The 18,714-nt window shown below is 38.7% G+C and overlaps 1 protein-coding gene across 3 annotated transcripts in view; it reads left to right on the forward strand.

Moving 5' to 3' along the window:
- TP53BP2 (tumor protein p53 binding protein 2) overlaps positions 1-16,141 on the forward strand; it is a 51,708-nt gene extending 35,567 nt beyond the window's left edge. For all 3 annotated transcript variants that reach the window (XM_030447314.1, XM_030447312.1, XM_030447315.1), the window contains 11 exons: positions 345-509; positions 922-1,159; positions 2,579-2,707; positions 3,111-3,247; positions 4,030-4,519; positions 4,843-5,624; positions 7,392-7,529; positions 8,063-8,196; positions 9,238-9,404; positions 12,406-12,605; positions 15,110-16,141. In XM_030447314.1, coding sequence (XP_030303174.1) covers positions 345-509; positions 922-1,159; positions 2,579-2,707; positions 3,111-3,247; positions 4,030-4,519; positions 4,843-5,624; positions 7,392-7,529; positions 8,063-8,196; positions 9,238-9,404; positions 12,406-12,605; positions 15,110-15,151 — 2,622 coding nt within the window. In that variant the 3' untranslated portion in view covers positions 15,152-16,141. The remainder of the gene's footprint in view (positions 1-344; positions 510-921; positions 1,160-2,578; positions 2,708-3,110; positions 3,248-4,029; positions 4,520-4,842; positions 5,625-7,391; positions 7,530-8,062; positions 8,197-9,237; positions 9,405-12,405; positions 12,606-15,109) is intronic.
- Positions 16,142-18,714: the final 2,573 nt, after the last annotated feature.

Here is an 18,714-nt window from a genome sequence, read left to right on the forward strand (position 1 = left end):
GTTGTTGGGTTGTTTCTCGCTTCATCTGAATGAAATACATTGTTCCTGTTCCTGAAACAGCTGGCTCCCTGCATGCTGAGGATGTAGGGTTAGTTGTACTCTCTTTAAGGTAAACAGGGCAAGGAGCACTCAGTGTATTTACCTTTCCTTTCTGTAAAATTTGGAGACCAATCAACATTTTTTTTCAGAGAAAATAATCTGAGTTTGACATGATGACTTGAGGTTTTAGAAGGCTTTGCTTTTTGTAACTGTTTCCTGTCCCCTATCCTGAAAGTTAATTTGTTTTGATTTTTGTTGTTTTCCCCTCCTCCCCCACCTTGTCCTGGCTTTGTGAATTGATTCAGCTGAGGAACAAACTGAACCAGGAGCAGAATGCCAAGCTGCAGCAACAGAGGGAGTGTTTGAACAAGCGTAACTCAGAGGTGGCAGTCATGGACAAGCGTGTTAATGAGCTGCGAGAGCGCCTGTGGAAGAAAAAGGCAGCTCTGCAACAGAAAGAGAATTTACCAGTAAGTGAGGGATGTTTAATAACAGAAAAATTGTTTTAATTTGTGGCCCGTACAGTCTGAAGGAAAATCTTGCTTGTGGGGAGCGCGGCTTAGATGCTAGACTTGTATTTATCCATACATGGTGGAAGTCTTGTATTACTAAAATACTTTTCATGGTACATTGGTGTTAACCTACTTACTCTTTATGAACAAGAGCTCTTTTTGTCTGGTCATGAAATTTTTTAGGTAATTTTTTTTGGCAATTACTACTTAATATTTATATCTCTTAAAGATTTTCTAAAAAAAGCATTTTCAATACTGGAGTATAATTTTTCTACTGGTTTTATCCTTTTTAACTTCTGTTTCAGACTGATAGATGATGCTGCAGCATAATATTGTTTTTTTTTTTAATTGATTTTTTCCCCCCCTAAAGGTTTCTTCAGATGGAAATTTACTCCAGCCTGTGGTTTCTGCCCCAAGCAGAGTGGCAGCAGTTGGTCCTTATATCCAGTCCTCTACCATTCCACGTATTGCTTCCAGACCCGAACTTTTGGTGAAACCAGCATTTTCAGATGGAATGCAAGCCTTCCAGATAACTGATGGTCCACTAAAAACACAGACTCTACCAAACATGAGAACTGGGAGCAGTTCACAAGCTAAAGCTCCTGCAGGTAAATAACTTGCAATTAATGTATCTTCTACAGAAATGTTTTGTTTTCTTATCTACCAGCTGTCATTCTTACTACTTGCAATTTTCCTGCCCCAGTGAATGTATTTTATAAGCACTGAGGCTATGCTATTCCATGTGTTATAAATTTAGTCCCCTTAGTGAGCAATTTGAGTGGTTATATAGTATAGATCATAGGAGGATTTTTCTGTAAACTAGTAATTTATTAAAAAAAAAAAAAAAAGTTCCTAAAACTGTACAACAGCGTGTGAGTTTCTAGAAGCAGTTTTAGCACATACATGGTCACAGCCTGGTGTCTGGACTTAAAAATTAGCAAAGCCAAGTTTTCTGATCATGCGTTTTGGAAATGACACATGTGAAGGATTAACTAATATTACAGGCAGTTTTGTAAAAGGAGGCAGTTTTGTGTAGCACAGATGTAACAATAAGCTTGCTGACATGTTGATGGTGTAGGGATGCAGAGAGATGCAAGTCCAACACCTGACATAAGGCTTCACCTCTCTTACTTGGAGTGTTAATGAAGATTTGCCTGGCTTCTCTTGATGGCATTGTCCAATGAGCTGCAGTTCAACTCCATGACAATGAAGTCTAGAGACACTGGCGAGTTGCAAATATCTATTCTGTGCTGTCTTGGGGGGGAAATACTTATTTTTCAACTGGGAAAGGAGAGAAACTCTGAACTTCCCCAGAAAAAAAAAAAGAAATTTAGGCTGAGGTTGTAGAAGTTCTGCTTGTTTTTTATCTCTCTCCCTCCATCTCTGGACATTAATAGAGTAGCCATGGCACAAAACCAATCCAAGTGTCTCTTGCTGTCCTGGAGAATGGGGAACTGTTGCAGTTTATGATTTGCAGATCCTAAAACTAAAGTGGAATTTTAGCTCTGTTCCATACAAAATATGAATGTTTGCTAAAGGGATGTGTGGTGGTGTGTCTGTATGCACATGAATAAACACTTGATTTTTCTATGGTTTTGGATAGGTGGGATTTATTTCTGCTTTAATGTTTCACATTTTTCTTCAATGAACAAAATATCTTTCTCATAACTTCTTACCATCCTGTCACTTTTAACTTCCTGTAAATATCCAAAGAAAGTTTCTTATTAACTGGAAAGAAGCCAGTCTAGAAGTTTCCTTTCTGAATGCCAGTAAGTGCAGGCACATATTAGAGCAAATAGTTTTGCTGCTGCTTTGGTAGCTTGTTCTGATCTTAGTTTTGCATTCTCTTTATCAAACAAACAAATTAACAAAAACTTTAAGTGATGGGATTTGTAGCTCTTAAACTGGATATGGTACTTGTACACTGTCTAGACCTGGCTCTTACAAAAAAACCCAAACTTGCCTCCAATAAATAAGCCAATAGATACATCATTTTAGCTTAAGGTATTTCACTTGTTCTCTCATAGGTTCTGTTGTTCCCAGTGCAAAACCTTCCTCATCTGCCACTGACTGGAGTAGCTCCAATGCAGACAATCATATTAGTCAAGGAACAGCCTTGACTTCAGGAAAAGAAATAGTGAATAGTGAAGGACAAGGTATGTACTTAGCTGACCTTGAAATAAGTGAATCTAGTTAAAAATATTTCTCTTCTAGATACTTTAGTAAATATGTAAAATTCATTCGAGAGCATAAAAAATAATCAAAAACTGTTGCCATATGAGCATTTATGGTGTTGCAAGGATTTTTTTAAAAAAAGAAACTAACAAACGAAACCAAACCCTCCCTCATTTTGGGTGGTGAAGTAGATACGAATGCCCTCATAGATGCTTCTGTTTGATTTGCAAAATGCAGTGTTTGGCAGGCCCTTGAGTCTTTAGTGTGGGTCTGGATACAAAAAAGCATCCCTTGCATGTACCGTCCAGAATATTTCTCAGAACAGCATTCTTAAAAGGGACAACAAAATTGTCGAAATAAAAGTCTTCCTCTCTCTAACAACAGCTGAAGGAGAAACTTTTTTACGAGATAAAGAGAAGAAAGTGCGTCCATTCTCAATGTTTGATTCTGTGGACCAGTCAGCTGGGCTCGGCACACTGAGGAAGAACCAGAGCAGTGAAGATCTCCTGCGAGATGCACAGGTATGCAGGAAACCTGAACTACTTCATTCTTTCTGATAGGGTTTAATACACAGCTTTTCAAGTACTGCTCTCAGGAAACTCTTTAACGAATACCTAGATCTTCTTTTAAAAGACTGCTTCTAAGGAAAAAAGTCTTTTAGGCTTTTAATTGCAGTTAATAGCTCAAAATTGTTCCATAGAGTCACTGTGATGAAAATGTGCATTTTGACTGAATATGTAAAAATGGCTGTTACTTGTACTAGTGTGTATATGTATGGTTTTTTCCCTAAGGACTATATGCACAAAGTCATTTGCTTGTGTTTTTAAAAATAATCTACATTTTTCACTGTTTCTATGAAGCAGTGTCCTTTAGATGTTTGATTGCAGCAAGATTTCCCACCTAAATCTCGGCACAAGGACACCATTTGGTCAGGTAGAGGTGAAGTAGCAGAAGAATTGAGAATGACAAGCTCTCTGTTGGAAAACAAGTTTCTTGCCTACAGATGCTACTATGTGCCTCTGAAATCTCTGGAGAAATTACTGTGCCCTGCCATTGCTTGGTGTTTTAAACATACCTGTTACAGGGGGAATTAAAGAGAATATGTTCAAAGTTTAAACAATTATGATGATAGAATGATTCAGGAAGGCTCTTTGTGTTTCCAATGATGTTTTAAACAATATTGCAGCAACAGTAGAATACTTAGTTACTGTGTCATTCTTTGAGGATCTTTTCTCATTCATTGCAGAACTCCTAAAACATGTTTTGCTTTTTAATCTTAATTAACTTCTTTTTTGTCTTCCAGACTGCCAATAAAAATGTCACAAAGGTACCACCACCTGTCCCCACTAAACCGAAACAGATAAATTTGCCTTATTTTGGGCAAGCCAGTCATCTCCAACCTTCTGATACTAAGGTGGATGGAAACCTGCAGAAGCAGCCTTTGACTGTTGTAACTATGGGGAACAAACAAAAAACAGTGACACAGCAGCCTTCCCATCCTTCCCAGCAGATACAGCAAAGAATTTCTGTGTTGCCTGCAGGTCCCTCCTCCAGCCAGGACCTAATTCTTCCCTCTTCCAAACAGGAGAGTCCCCCAGCAGCAGCTGTGAGACCTTTTACCCCTCAGCCTCCCAAAGAGGCCTCACTCCCACCATTTCGAAAGCCTCAAACTGTGGCTGCAAGTTCAATTTATAGCATGTACACTCAGCAGCAGACTCCTGGGAAGAACTTCCAGCAGGCAGTGCAGAGTGCTTTGACGAGGGCACAGACTAGAGGACCTCACTTCCCAAGTGGTAAGCATGTGGCTGTCTGCCTTTTCATAAACCTCAGATACAGGTACTTCCCATGTCATCTGTGGTATGAAGCTCTTCCTCAGGGGAATTAAGCAGATTAGTACAGTTGTAAGAATTTTAGGTGGATCTTATGTGCTGTTAATGAGAATTAACTAAAAGTGCAGAACATCTGTCTTGGTTTTGCAGATAAATGATGGTAAACCTGGCTACCGGATTAATTCTGTTCAGTTGATTGTATTATTCTGCTTATTTGCCCTAGGTAGGTGAATTGGGTTTGCTCATTCATACTTGTTTTTCCCTGCCCCTCTCTGATTGCTCCACAGTGTATGGCAAGCCTGTGATGGCGGGAGCTGGTGTACAAAATCAGCTGCTGCAGACAGAGAATGTCTACTCAAATCTCCAAGGCAAACCTGGAAGTCTGGAGCCTGAGATGGAAACAACAGCCTCTGCTCATGAGAACCATGAAACTGAGCGAATACCCCGTCCCCTCAGTCCAACCAAATTGCTGCCTTTCTTATCAAATCCATACCGCAACCAGAGTGATGCTGATCTGGAAGCACTAAGGAAAAAGCTCTCCAATGCACCCAGACCACTGAAGAAACGTAGCTCCATCACTGAGCCAGAAGGACCTAATGGCCCCAATATCCAGAAGCTCTTGTATCAGAGGACAACTCTGGCTGCAATGGAGACTATCTCAGCTCCATCACATTCCTCCAAACAGACAGCATCCGCTGCCAGTCCTGAAAGCCGTACAGAAGTCCCAAATCCTTATCTAAGTGCAGAATCAGAAAAAGAAACAGCTGCTTCTATGGCAGAACCAAACATGGCTGAGAAAGCAGAAAACACACCAGCAGATCAGAGTGAAGCTGTTCTTCCTTCTATAGCTTTGGACACTGTACCTGAGGCAGTATCAGATAGTGATGAACTCACGCAGCCAAAAATGGAAGAAACAAGCAGAGAAGCTTCACTGCCACTGGAGGTGTACATGGAAGAATATCCTCCATACCCACCACCTCCTTATCCATCAGGGGAACCAGAGAGTTTGGGAGAGGACTCAATGAATATGAGGCCTCCTGAAGTTACTGGACAGTTTTCTTTGCCTCCTGTAAGTATTAGCTTATAACTTAGGTGCCCTGTCAACAAGTCATCTCAGCCTCTGCCATAAATTCTGTGCATTGTATTTCAGAGCTTAATTAGATGTGGAAGAACAGTCACACAAAGAGGCTAGAAACCTCCTTGTGGGTATCTGTTCTATTTGTGTGATGTTCTCATCTCCAGAGTGAATGACATCAATGAAAAGTGTCTGTTGTTTCTAGAATTAATGACATGCTGAAGTTTCAAGTGGAATTTGATGCACAAATAGTAAAACTCTTTGGGACTGTAAAGAACATTTCATAGAGCAGTCTGCCTAATGTATCCAAGTTATACTTTCTTTTTAAGAGAAATTAAAGTTGTGGGTTTTTTTGAGACACATACAGATTTGACAAGCATTTCTCAAGATTGCTGATATGAGATGGAAACTAATTATTTTTTTTAATCCTGGATTGCATTTGTTTATCTAACAATGACTTGCTTGAAAAAATATGGAGAAACAGACTTAGTTTCTGCTTTAAAAGCCAATTTGTAAATGTCAAGAACTTGTATAGAAATGTTTTCTGAATTTTTCATGGAACCTGATTTATTATCAATCAGTTCTCAAACTGCATCAAAATGGAGACTCTTTAGGCTAAGTGTAGGCATCATTTTACCTTCTTGTGTGATTTCAAAGTTTGTGTGTGTGTGTGTGTGTGTGTGTGTGTGTGAGAGATATGGTCTTATCTCACTGTTGTAGAACAGAAATGCTTACTGCTTTCATTTCTTCAAAGATTCTCTTTAAAAACCTATAGTTAATAGAATTTTAATAACTTGAAGGTGTTTTTTCCTCCATCACTTCAGAGGAGTCAAGGGCTTTAAATGTTTTTTTTAAGTTTGTAATTTCTGCATGGAATATTCATTGCATGTTTTCATGCTTTAAAGCCTTTTTCGTTTCTCCCTTTTACAAAGAAACTTGAGTGGTAGGATTTCCTAAATTTTAAGAGCTTGTTTCTGTTCAGGTTTGTAATAATTCAGCAATGATGAGAAGAAACTCGCCCAGTAAATACTTGTGTTGTGCTGACACATTTATATATCAACAGGGAAAGGAGGATCTTCTGAGAATCTCTTCTTATATATCTTCTCATGTTTTCTCTTGGAAAGCATGAGTAATTTCTACTAATCTTTGTACAGCTGTAAGAATTGTACATACCCTTATGAACAGTGTTCACTGCTGCTGCACAGCCAGATGGGGAGAGCACAAGGCTAATGCATGTGTATTCCCTTAAGGAAAGAGTACAAACTCAGCTACAGAATTGCTTGGTTTTTAGTGTCACTGGGAGCATGTAAGCATTTCTACACTAGGTTCTATATACTTTCCTAAACCATTTTTAAAAAATGTGTTTGTTCCTGCTAACCTTTGCTAAGCTTAGGAAGATGTTATGAAGAAAATGTTGACATCAGTGCTTAAAAAGTAATGTGCTTCGTGGAGTGTACTACTTGGTTTGTGCAATTACTTTGAGAGCTAATGTGAAAATCATCTGAATAATCAGAAGAAATATAATGCTTTTTTTACCCTTAATGAGGTGCTTTCTGTATTTGAGTTGTCTAGAAAGGCAGTGATTGTTCATAACATGCCTAAACTACAATATTTGTAATATGTCAGGGAACTGGTAGAAAAAAGTCTGAATTTAATATTAAACACTGCCTTAACTAGTAATTTTTGCTGTTATTCCCAAATAAGCAGTTCCATATTCTTCTCAGGAAAAAAATGCCTAAAACCTGTGTTAAATTTTTGCAGGGGAAGAGGACAAACCTGCGTAAAACTGGCTCTGAGAGGATTGGGCATGGAATGAGAGTGAAATTCAATCCCCTTGCATTGCTTCTGGATTCATCTCTGGAGGGGGAGTTTGACCTCGTGCAGAGAATTATTTATGAGGTATAAGTGGTGACTTGTAAGAGAAGGAATAGCAGTCTTGGTTCCAACTGGGATGGAAGCTGCAGCTTTTCCAGACTGGGGAAGCTAAAATAATAGTGCACACCCAGACCTGTTGTTCCACTTGGAATCTGGTTTTAACAGTGTTAAAGTGGGTATTAAGCATAAAGACTGTAAATTTGCACAGCTTTTTCCTTGATAGTTACCTAGTTTTTCATCCACTGTCTGGCACATTATCAGAATAATTTTAAGCAAAATCAATATGAATTTTTTTACAGATAAACAAGCAAATGCCAGAAATTTGTTATAAATAATTTTACTAAGTTATCTGTTTCTCAGAACCATTTTTGGTTCCCACTATTAAAAGGGGGCTGCAAGCTTGTGTGTGAGTTTTCTTGTGAGATCAGTTACTGCTGGAATTTTCTGAATGTTGCTCACATCCTTCAAAAAAATATGCCTCAAAGTCATGTTTCACAAAAAGTCAACTCATTTTTCTATGTGAAGAAATGTGAATGGGTCCTTTTCTGGCTGAATAGGTTGAAGATCCCAGTATGCCCAATGATGAGGGGATTACGGCACTGCACAACGCTGTGTGTGCTGGGCACACGGAAATTGTGAAGTTCCTGGTGCAGTTTGGTGTGAATGTGAATGCTGCAGATAGTGATGGATGGTAAGGCTTTCTTTAAGTGGTACCTTGCAGATGATCTTCCATAAGCAAGCTAAGACTTGGGGGGCTGCTGCAGCTCTCTCAGAAGATCCCTCGCTTCGCTCCTGTAAATCTAGCGTAACTTTTCCACACTAAGGCAACAACAGCTCTCTTTGGGCATCATGAGAATGCACAGAGGAGAACATAGGCAAACTAAACTAATGTTCCCTGGGTGAAAAAATGTGTGTCAGAGGCCCCACCCCATAGGGTGAATACATTTGTCAGGAAATTGCTGTCTTTCTTTGAGATATTGAAGACATCTTATGAATAATGAGCCATTTGCTGAAATTCCCATGTCTTCTCTGTGAGACAGCCTATAACATACACGTGCTCTGGGCGGTGTCTACCCCTGAAAACTCTCCGTAATTTTTTGACCAATACTCTTGAGAACTTAAAACCAAAACAAAGCAGAAACCCACAACCTACGAACTAGGATTGCAACTGATAATGGGTTAGAAATCCTTCTTACATGTAGCTAGGGAGCTTATTTACAAAAGGCTAGGGTGAGGCGGAGTGTTTTTTTATTATTTCTGCCTGTAACAAAGTGTCTTAAGGGTCAAGACTGAATAATGATGTTTGTGGACTCTCAATCTCAGTAGTTCTCCCAGTCACCTGCACTTGTTACCATGTCAAGCCTTGAAGTAATTGTTTAGAGTGCAAGGGGCATGCCAGGAAGATTTGAGTTTTTTTCTAATTATTATTATTTTTTTTAATTTCTATTGCCTTAATGAATGTTAAAATTTTAATGGATTATAAGAAGGTAGTATAACTTGAAAGCCATATGGAAACTCAGCTTTAGGGCTATAGCATCTCTTTGTAACTCCTGTTATCTGTGAAAAGCAGTTTCTCTTGACATCCTGGGTTGAGTGCTTCTGGTGGGAAGCCTTCAGCAGTGCTGTACTCATTGCTGGAGGTCATGCATGAAAGTGGTTTGTACCCAGGAGCCTGTAAATACTTCCATGACCAATAAAAGTAATGTGTCATCCTTTTCTTCTTGGCCTGCAGGACCCCATTACACTGTGCAGCTTCTTGCAATAATGTGCAGGTGTGCAAGTTCCTGGTGGAGTCAGGAGCAGCTGTATTTGCAATGACCTACAGTGATATGCAGACAGCTGCAGACAAGTGCGAGGAGATGGAGGAAGGTTACACACAGTGCTCCCAGTTCTTATATGGTAGGTGATGACCACTGAGTTCTGGAGTGTGCTAAGTACTTCTCAGGTTATTTTTGGATGGAAAGTGGTAAGTTGCACACTTAGATCATGTGCCCATGCGTTGGATCCCTCTTGGAAAGAGAGATGTTTTAACGAGCTGCTTGTCACAGAATAGGTCCATCAAAACTAACTTCATCAAATTCAATCTGTAAAGATGATCCGAGTACCATTAAAAACCTTGAAATGAGTTAAGTGCATGCCTTGACAGATAGATTAGTGTGAGGTGACAATTAGGTGAATCTTACCACATAAGAACTTTTTTTACATAAAACTAAAAGTGGGATGGATTGCTCAATTGGCAGTTCATATCTGCTACCTGCTTCCTTTAAAATAAGGAATATTTCCTAATGTACACTTTAGAACCAAGGAAAATATTGTTAGGTTTAGGCTCTAATGGAGGATAACAAGCACTGCATTTGATTTTATCTTTCTGACCCTTTTTTTTTCCCCCTCTGGCATTTAAAAACATAATATCATATTAAATTTAGATTTTATTAAAACAGTAAGACTAAGACTGTAGGGATGCTGTCTTCAAATGGAGATAATTAATTCCCCCTAGGGTGTGATGAGTATTTGTCAATGAGTTTTTAAATAATTGTATCTTTTGTATATAATAAGGTTTTAAATTACTTTTTCTTATGTTTTGTATGTAATTCTTGTCCCCGAGGCACTTACCAGCTAGTCATCTATCTGTAAAAGGTTAGAGTAATAGCAGTGTAATGCAGTTTAAAAAGCTGTAATACAGCCTTTCTGGTTTTGTGGAACATGTGAGGTCTGAGTTTCTTTAAGCTGCTTAGCCAGCATATTTCAAAACAGGCTGTTAAGCTGTTGTTACTAATCTTGAAAATCGTATCTGGTACCAAGTATATAGGTTTTCCTATGAAGGGAGGGAAGAAGCCTATTTAACTAATGTTGAACTCTGTGGGCTAAGCAAAATTCCATTTTGTTCTCTATCCTGACTCAAATGATGGTCATCAACAGCAAATACCCAAGGAAAATTGTAGTAGAAGAGTAATAAGAATACTTGTCCAATATTTTTTATTGCTTTTAACGCTTACCAGTTAAAAGTAATACCTTTGTATTGAATTCTTGAGAGAGTTCTTTAGGACTTTGTCTACTTTTTAAATTCAGGTAAACACCCCACAAGATTGTGTGGGAAGGAAATCCATGGCTTTATTTTATACAGCATGAGGAAATGCATTCTTTTTGTTTATGGGTTGTTTTTTGGACCTACCATCTGGTGATCTCACTTTATACTTTGTTTTTTGTTGTGTTTGGGATTGTTTTGGTGTGTTATGAGATACTTTTCAGTGGGTCCTGAAAGGACTGTAAGGCTTTGGCTTATTGCTAGCTGTTCCAAATAGAAACCACTGAAACTAAGGTGTTTCTTAGTTTGGCTGTTCAACTATCAATTTTCCATATTGTTCCATCAGGAATTAGTTCATTGCTAAGACTGATTCTGATTGCCTATATTTATAGTAGGAAGTTCATTCACTAGCTAAATCTGTTTCTTGCTGTAAAAGAAGTATAGGGATTTGTATCTTCCTGTTTCTAGAGCAGATACCACATTAAAACCTGGCCCTCTAAACTCATCTGTAAGGTGAGAAATCTTGATGCAGTTCACTGATTCACCTAATCCCTTTTTGTTGTAAAGAATAAGCAAGTACATACAGGTTTAAATAAAATCTTAGCATTGATTAAATGACATCTTAGGATTGATTAAATGGTAAGACATTTGTCACTTTCTAAGATTCAAAGCCTGCGCTGTAGCTACAGCATGTTGGCCCAGATGCCCTGGTATGACCCTTAACAAGAAGACAAGATCCATCACATGGATCTTTTTTTTGTCTGCTTTGGTGTTCAGTCTTACCTTCCTCATGGTTGCAGAACACAGCTTTTGCCAAACCTTCAGTTTTACCAGATGCAAAACAAGGTAACAGTTCCGTGGAGCAAAACTAAGCACGCAGTGGTATTAATTTTACATGATGAGTTGGTAAGCAGAAATGAGAAACTTGATTTGAATAGAAACTTCCTTTATCAGACATAGGTAAGAATCCTGTATGATAGGTTGTAATAGGTAGGAGATGGAAAGAGAAATTTTTTGGAAAGAGAAGTTTTGTGATGTGATGTGCTCCTGGAAATACCACAACCAAATACCATAACAAAAAAGAAAACCGAGCAGAATTCAAGAATTAAATCAATAGAGTTAAATTAATTTTTACCTAAGGAAAGTTTTTATTATAATTGATTGAGATACCTTTTCTAAGTTTACTGCTTAGAAACTGAGGAATATGTACAGAAATTACAGTGTTTCATATTTGGCTACAGCTGTAAAATGAGCAACAACTTAACAGCACAATGTTTATGAAACCAGTGTTTAAAAGTAATTAAAATAGTGGCAGAAATTAAGAACTTCTGAGATAAAGTGTTTGAGTTAACCAAAAGCAGCTGGTGGGTAGCATACAAACCTTTCAGGTATGGATCTGAGGTGCAACTTGTTTTACATTTATGAAATAAAGCCACACAGGTGTCAAATGAGGTATCAAGCATCAAAATGACAGTGTCTGTCAACATGAGCAAGTGTTGCTATCTCCCTTTGGCAGAAAGAGAGTACTGATGCACTAAGAGTGGAAACAAGTGTTTTCCTGCTCATTGCTTAAACGTAGGAAGTGTGAACAGTAGCAGGAAACAACAGCCTCTTATCAGTCATTGCTCCTCTCCCCATTTACCTTGTGTTCTTTCAATGTGTGTAACGAAGGAATGTGTCTGCTGCATGCAGGGGCTAAATTCACAATGCCACCTGTTCCACAACTGACTTTCAGCAAGCTGATGTCAACAAGGTGGTGTGAGAGCAATGGAGGTTGCTTTTTTGGGTTTGTGGTAGTTTTTTTTGTTTGTTTGTTTGTTTTTTCCCTTCTTTTTGAAACTCTTATTGACCTGTTCTGTGTTTTTAATGTTGCAGGGGTCCAGGAGAAAATGGGAATAATGAACAAAGGAGTGATTTATGGACTCTGGGATTATGAGGCTCAGAATGACGATGAGCTCTCAATGAAAGAGGGAGACTGCATGACAATCCTGCGCCGAGAAGATGCAGATGAAATTGAGTGGTGGTGGGCACGACTGAATGACAAGGAAGGCTACGTTCCCCGCAACCTCCTGGGGGTGAGTCCTTGATACTTCCAGAGTCAAAAAATCCCCCACCTTACCTTGTGGAGTACACACAACATTATTCTTTTGCATCGAGGTTAGGTGCAATTTCAAAATTCAAGAGGAAGGAGATAATGTTCTCTTTATTCATCTGAGGAGTTGAATACCATGGCAGAATGGATTAACACCCTCTGTTTATATGCCTAGCAGATTATATTAATGGGTGCATAAAAGAACATCTGTCACCACCCTCCTATACACAACAGGTTTTAATACTAACCTTGTCTTCACCAGCCTAGATAAAATCTTCTATCTGAACATGATGCATGTGAAAGATTTTTTTTTTTCCCAGTGTTGGAAGAGATCACATTGCCAAATAAAGGCATATCTTTTTCTTCCCATCTGTTTTTGTAATATTTAACCATATGGTAAAGGCCTTAAATGAACGGCCTTTCCTTCCCTCATCACCTTCTGTACTATCTTTTTTATTAAAAATAACTGTGTATAATTAATGGGTATTTTCAGTATGTCACCATATTTCTCCTCATGGCTGAATTGCTAGAACACTATATCAGATGGACACATATAAAAATTCCATCAAGCTTTTTTCTACATATCTAGTTGTCCTGTTACTGGAGATAAGAGGTTCTGCCAATGCTACAGATTAACCACTGTGATTTTTAGCTGATTGTCATGCAGATAATCCTCATTTTTAAACTGGTTAGATTTTCCAGAGTAACTATTTCTAATGCAAAATCAGTTTTCCTTTCTGTATCATTTTACACCTTGGCCTACCACAGTGTTACTGTAAAATTCTTCCTAACGTAGTATTTCTCCTTAAGTTTTTTTTCTCTTGAAAAGTAAACATTTCTAAATTGAGAGCAGCCATCAGCCCTGCACAATAAGGTCAGGAATGTCAGAAAGAAGGATTTTTTTTTTCCTGCACCAGGGTGAGTTGTGCATGTGCTACTTTTTTGTAAACTTATGTGGTCAGCCTGAGCACAGGTATAAGAACACAAGAAATATCTGTGCTTCTTTAATAAAAAGCATCAGGCAACAAAGATGAAACTGAAGATCATGACTTGTGCTTCTAAGCACAACACAATCTGAAGAGAATCTACCCAAGTGCAGTACTAACTGTTACACTTGTTGTCTGTTCAGTCATGCTAGTGCTGCTATTGAAGTATTCTGTGGTTATTCACAAAAGCAATTACTGAACTCTTAATATGGCAGCTGAAATCTAGGCTAAGATGCTTAGCACACAGGAAAATGTTTGGTAGTTTAATATATTCTTATATTAAGTTATTTGTTACAGCTGCTATACCTTTCTGCATTTATGTGCACTGAAGAAAACTAAGGATGAAGTTACCTCTGTCAGTACCCTTCTTAGTGACTCATAGCTCTCTAAGCTGTGTGAGTGCTCTAAAACTGAATGCAAATAAGATAATACTGTCAAAATACTGACTTTTTAATATGAAATTAAGTATCTTTAATTATCAGGTGTTATTCTACTGTCACTGAATGATTTAATCTCTTCTAGTGGTGCAGTTGTAGTGAGCTGAAAAAAGCCTTTTGGGTGAAGCTGTTGATTGTGTTTTAAACCATTAGCTGACTGTGAAAAAGAAGAAAGCTAGGGTCTGGTTGAAGAGAGAACAGGGCATCTTTAAGGAGAGCTTTAGCTGAAACACCGCAGGATGTAATGTACACATACATTGGTATTTAGAGCATGGAGGATTCATGTTTCCTAATTTCACGAAGTCTATCCTTCTATTGTTATATCCCAGTAGCAATGCTTTGCACAACAGTAATTGTTCCCAAAGCCCTTAGTGAGTGTGAGCCAAGAGTTTAGCAAGTATCTTGGCACTGCTCCTTTCTGTGTTGAGCTGTGTCCCATCAGTCCTCACCATGAAACTCAGGTAGTCCCGTGTACCTCTGTAAGTAGTCAATGTGCAACTAGCACATAGCTCAAAGGCCACAGCTACTGTGGCAGCTACTGATTTACTGCCAAGTGTTTAAATGAGTTTAGCTGGCTGCCTACTACCCACTAACTAAAGCACAGCTCCTATAAGTTTCACAGTCCTTATGCAGCCCGATGTTTCCAGCTTGCCCGATGTGTAAAGTCTGACAGGCACTGAGAGAAAGCAAGCAAAACAGATTTTAACACCTCTCTATTTCCATTTATAAAACAAGGGAAAGTGCTGGAGTTCACTGCAGGCAAGTTTCCTTTTTTCTTTCTTACAAAACCACTGGGTAGAGCTGAAAGTACTGAATTAAGTGCTGTTCAATGACTTCCTCTTCTACTGACGTGGTTAGTGTGTTTTAAGCTTGTTTAAGAATGCTAAATTTATACTGGTTAGTTCTCTGGGTTCTTTTTATAACCATACTTCTGCTACTAGAGATTACATTACATTACAATTGTAGCACCAAAGAGAGTACTTACTTTTTTTTTTTTTTTTTTTAAGAAAAGGTAACCTTTTAGAACATTAACATTTAAAATCTCATTTCTGTTTTACCCTCAGCTGTATCCAAGGATTAAACCTAGACAAAGAAGCTTGGCATGAAATAGTACAGAAGCCAGACTCTTGAAGTACTAGTCATGGATACCTTGCAAAAAAAAATTCATTTTATGTTTGTTCTAATATGATGAGACCTACTTCAATGACAATGTAATTTGAAAGCTATGAAGAATGTTCTTTGAAAACAAATGAAGGATTAAGGCATTAGCAAATGGATGAGGGCATTCTACAAGATGAAATAATGCTTACAAGCAAATGAAATTCTGCTTTCTTTGGTCTAAGCAAGCCATTAAGTTCAAATTCCCACTATGAGTTCTTGAAACATGGCAGAAAAGAATTCCATTTTTCTGCATTAAATACAAGGACCTTTTCAACTTACTGCTGAAGGAATCATCATGAAACAGACACTGTCACTTTGTCCAAGTTAATCCTGAAGCTTTTCCCAGGTGGGGGAAATTAAAATAGTTTGCACAGCACCCAAATGCTTATTTCTGGAAGCAGAGCATTTGTTAAAGAAGCTAAACTGAAGTGCATTTGAACAGTGACAACCACATGACCAATCCATTAAGCAATAACTTCTAAAAAATGTTGTAGCATCTTAGGAATTCCATGTATTAAAAAAATTATGTGCTGTAACAGTTTTAGATTCTGCTTTTTATGAAGACCCTCATGTATTTATTGTATTTTGTACTTTGGAAACTAAGTGTAGAAACTTTCTATAGTCCTTGACAACTTACTTGTTTTCACTTGACTGTGATACCATTAAACTTTTGTCTCCTTCTAAGATTTAATTCTGCATTTTATTGTCAAGTTTTAATTATCTGAAAATGCTAACAGTAAGACAGACTGCTGTTCCACATTACACTAACATTCAAATACTTCCTGTATTAAACTGAACCCTTCCTCCCTAGTTTGTTCAAGACTGTCTTTTTGCTTCTAAAATTAAGCCAAATCTGTTAGTTGCATGTAACTTTTGTTAACCTTGGAAGCTAAGAGAAAAACTTGGTACAAGTATTTTCCAAATAAAGCCTTTTCCATAGAAGTATCCTTTATATCTATTTGGGAATAATTGGTTGGTAATGAACAATCACAGAATCACAGAATCCTAGGGGTTGGAAGGGACCTCGAAAGATCATCTAGTCCAACCCCCCCCTGCCAGAGCAGGGCCACCTAGAGTACATCACATAGGAACGTGTCCAGACGGGTTTTGAATGTCTCCAGTGAAGGAGACTCCACAACCTCCCTGGGCAGCCTGTTCCAGGGCTCTGTCACCCTTACAGTAAAAAAATTTTTTCGAATATTCAACTTGAACGTCCTATGCTCCAATTTACACCCATTACCCCTTGTCCTATCACTGGTCACCACTGAGAAGAGCCTAACTCCATCTCCCTGACACTCACCCCTTACATATTTGAAAACATTGATGAGGTCACCCCTCAGTCTCCTTTTCTCCAAACTAAAGAGACCCAGCTCCCTCAGCCTTTCCTCATAAGGGAGATGTTCCACTCCCTTAATCATCTTAGTAGCTCTGCGCTGCACTCTTTCAAGCACTTCCCTGTCCTTCTTGAACTGAGGGGCCCAGAACTGGACACAATACTCCAGGTGCGGCCTCACCAATGCAGAATAGAGGGGGAGGAGAACCTCTCTTGACCTACTAACCACACCCTTTCTAATGCACCCCAGGATGCCATTGGCCTTCTTGGCCACAAGGGCACATTGCTGGCTCATGGTCATCTTCTTGTCAACCAGGACCCCCAGGTCTCTTTCACCTACACTGCTCCCCAGCAGGTCAGCCCCCAACCTATACTGGGACATCGGGTTGTTCTTCCCCAAATGCAAGACTCTACACTTCCCCTTGTTGAATTTCATCATGTTTCTCCCTGCCCAACTCTCCAGCCTGTCCAAGTCTCTCTGAATGGCAGCACAGCCCTCTGGTGTGTCAGCCACTCCTCCCAGCTTAGTGTCATCAGCAAACTTGCTGAGGGTACATTCTATACCCTCATCCAAGTCATTGATGAAGATATTAAACAACACCGGTCCCAGCACCGACCCCTGAGGGACTCCACTAGTCACACACCTCCAACCAGATTCTGCCGCATTGACTACAACTCTCTGACTCCTTCCTTTCAACCAGTTCCTGATCCACCTCACTACCTGATCACCAAACCCATAACTGATCAACTTATCTACAAGGATGCTGTGAGAGACGATGTCAAATGCTTTACTGAAATCAAGATAAACCACATCTACTGCTCTTCCATCATCTATCCACCTAGTAATTTCCTCATAGAAGGCTATGAGGTTAGTCAAACATGATTTACCCTTGATAAAACCATGCTGACTGCTCTTGATGACTCCCATGTCCTTGATATGCCTGGAGATAGTGACAAGAACAAGTTGTTCCATCACCTTTCCAGGGATGGAGGTGAGGCTGACCGGTCTATATCTTTCCTTAAGGGTGTTTATGAAGTGTCTCACCTTCAGGCTCATGTTTTGCCATTAGGTGAGTCCTTAGGGCTTTCTGAAAAGGTGTCCATAAATAGAAGAAATTATTTGTAGGAAGGAGGAGACAATTTCTCAGGTGGGCAGATATAAGGCAGCTGTAAAGAGAACTCTTGGAAGAAGCAATTTGCTCATGTTCACACTCATGATTTTAATAGGTGGGGTATGGGATATACAGCATCAGTTACCTTTCTTGAAACCTGTAGCTTTTTAAGTATAAATCTTCTAAAGTTTCACAAAGTATCCAACTATCTAACATTTCATTAACTGACACACAGCCAGAGTATCTGTCAGGGCTCAGTCAGCTCCAGAATGCTCTTTTCCCTTTGAAAGATAATACACTCTCTTTCTGATACCAAAAGCTCTGCATATGCTCTATAACCGTCTATCTCTGTGAAGAAAAAAAAAAACACCAAAAACCATGCTTATTTAAAAAAGTAATGAAAATTTTATTTTTTATTTTACATAAAGGGACCCAAGTCTTACCTTAACACCAGCAGCCAGAGGTGTCAATACACCATTTTACTTTTACAGAGATGCAGGGTGGAGGAGAGCTATTATTTGAAAAGTGCTTTTTAAACCAGACTGTCAAACAATAATGAGCTTTCATCCATAAGTCACATGGAACACCTTAAATACAAAGATACTTGCATAGCAATATTTTCAGAAGTAGCACTGAGGATTTATACTAAACTAAAGCTTTTGTATGGAGGATATAGAGTAGTAAAGACTGTCAGACTTTAAATTCTATAATTTAAAAATGAAGTTGCTGCTGCTTCTATTGTTGAAACAGACTGCATTCCTTATACCTCTGTGCACAATTTGCCATGCATAAGTTGAGGCACATTCACGTTAGGATAATACTGGTATGTCTGCTTGATTGTCTTCATCAGATCTTGCTCTTTTTGAGGTCTCCTGAGCTGTTCAAATGACAATAAAGCATAACCACTGTAATAAGAGAAGAAAACGTCCCAAGGTTAACTTTACTAAAGATACGTGTTGCAAGGGTGTATGTTCCTATTTCTAGCATGAAGAAGAAAGTGTATTGTTAGAGAAGTATCTTTAGGATCTTTCCTGAACTATATTTATATCTCATTTAAGTCAGA

The sequence above is a fragment of the Calypte anna genome, chromosome 3, assembly GCF_003957555.1.
Source record: "Calypte anna isolate BGI_N300 chromosome 3, bCalAnn1_v1.p, whole genome shotgun sequence".
Taxonomy (NCBI): Eukaryota; Metazoa; Chordata; class Aves; order Apodiformes; family Trochilidae; genus Calypte; species Calypte anna.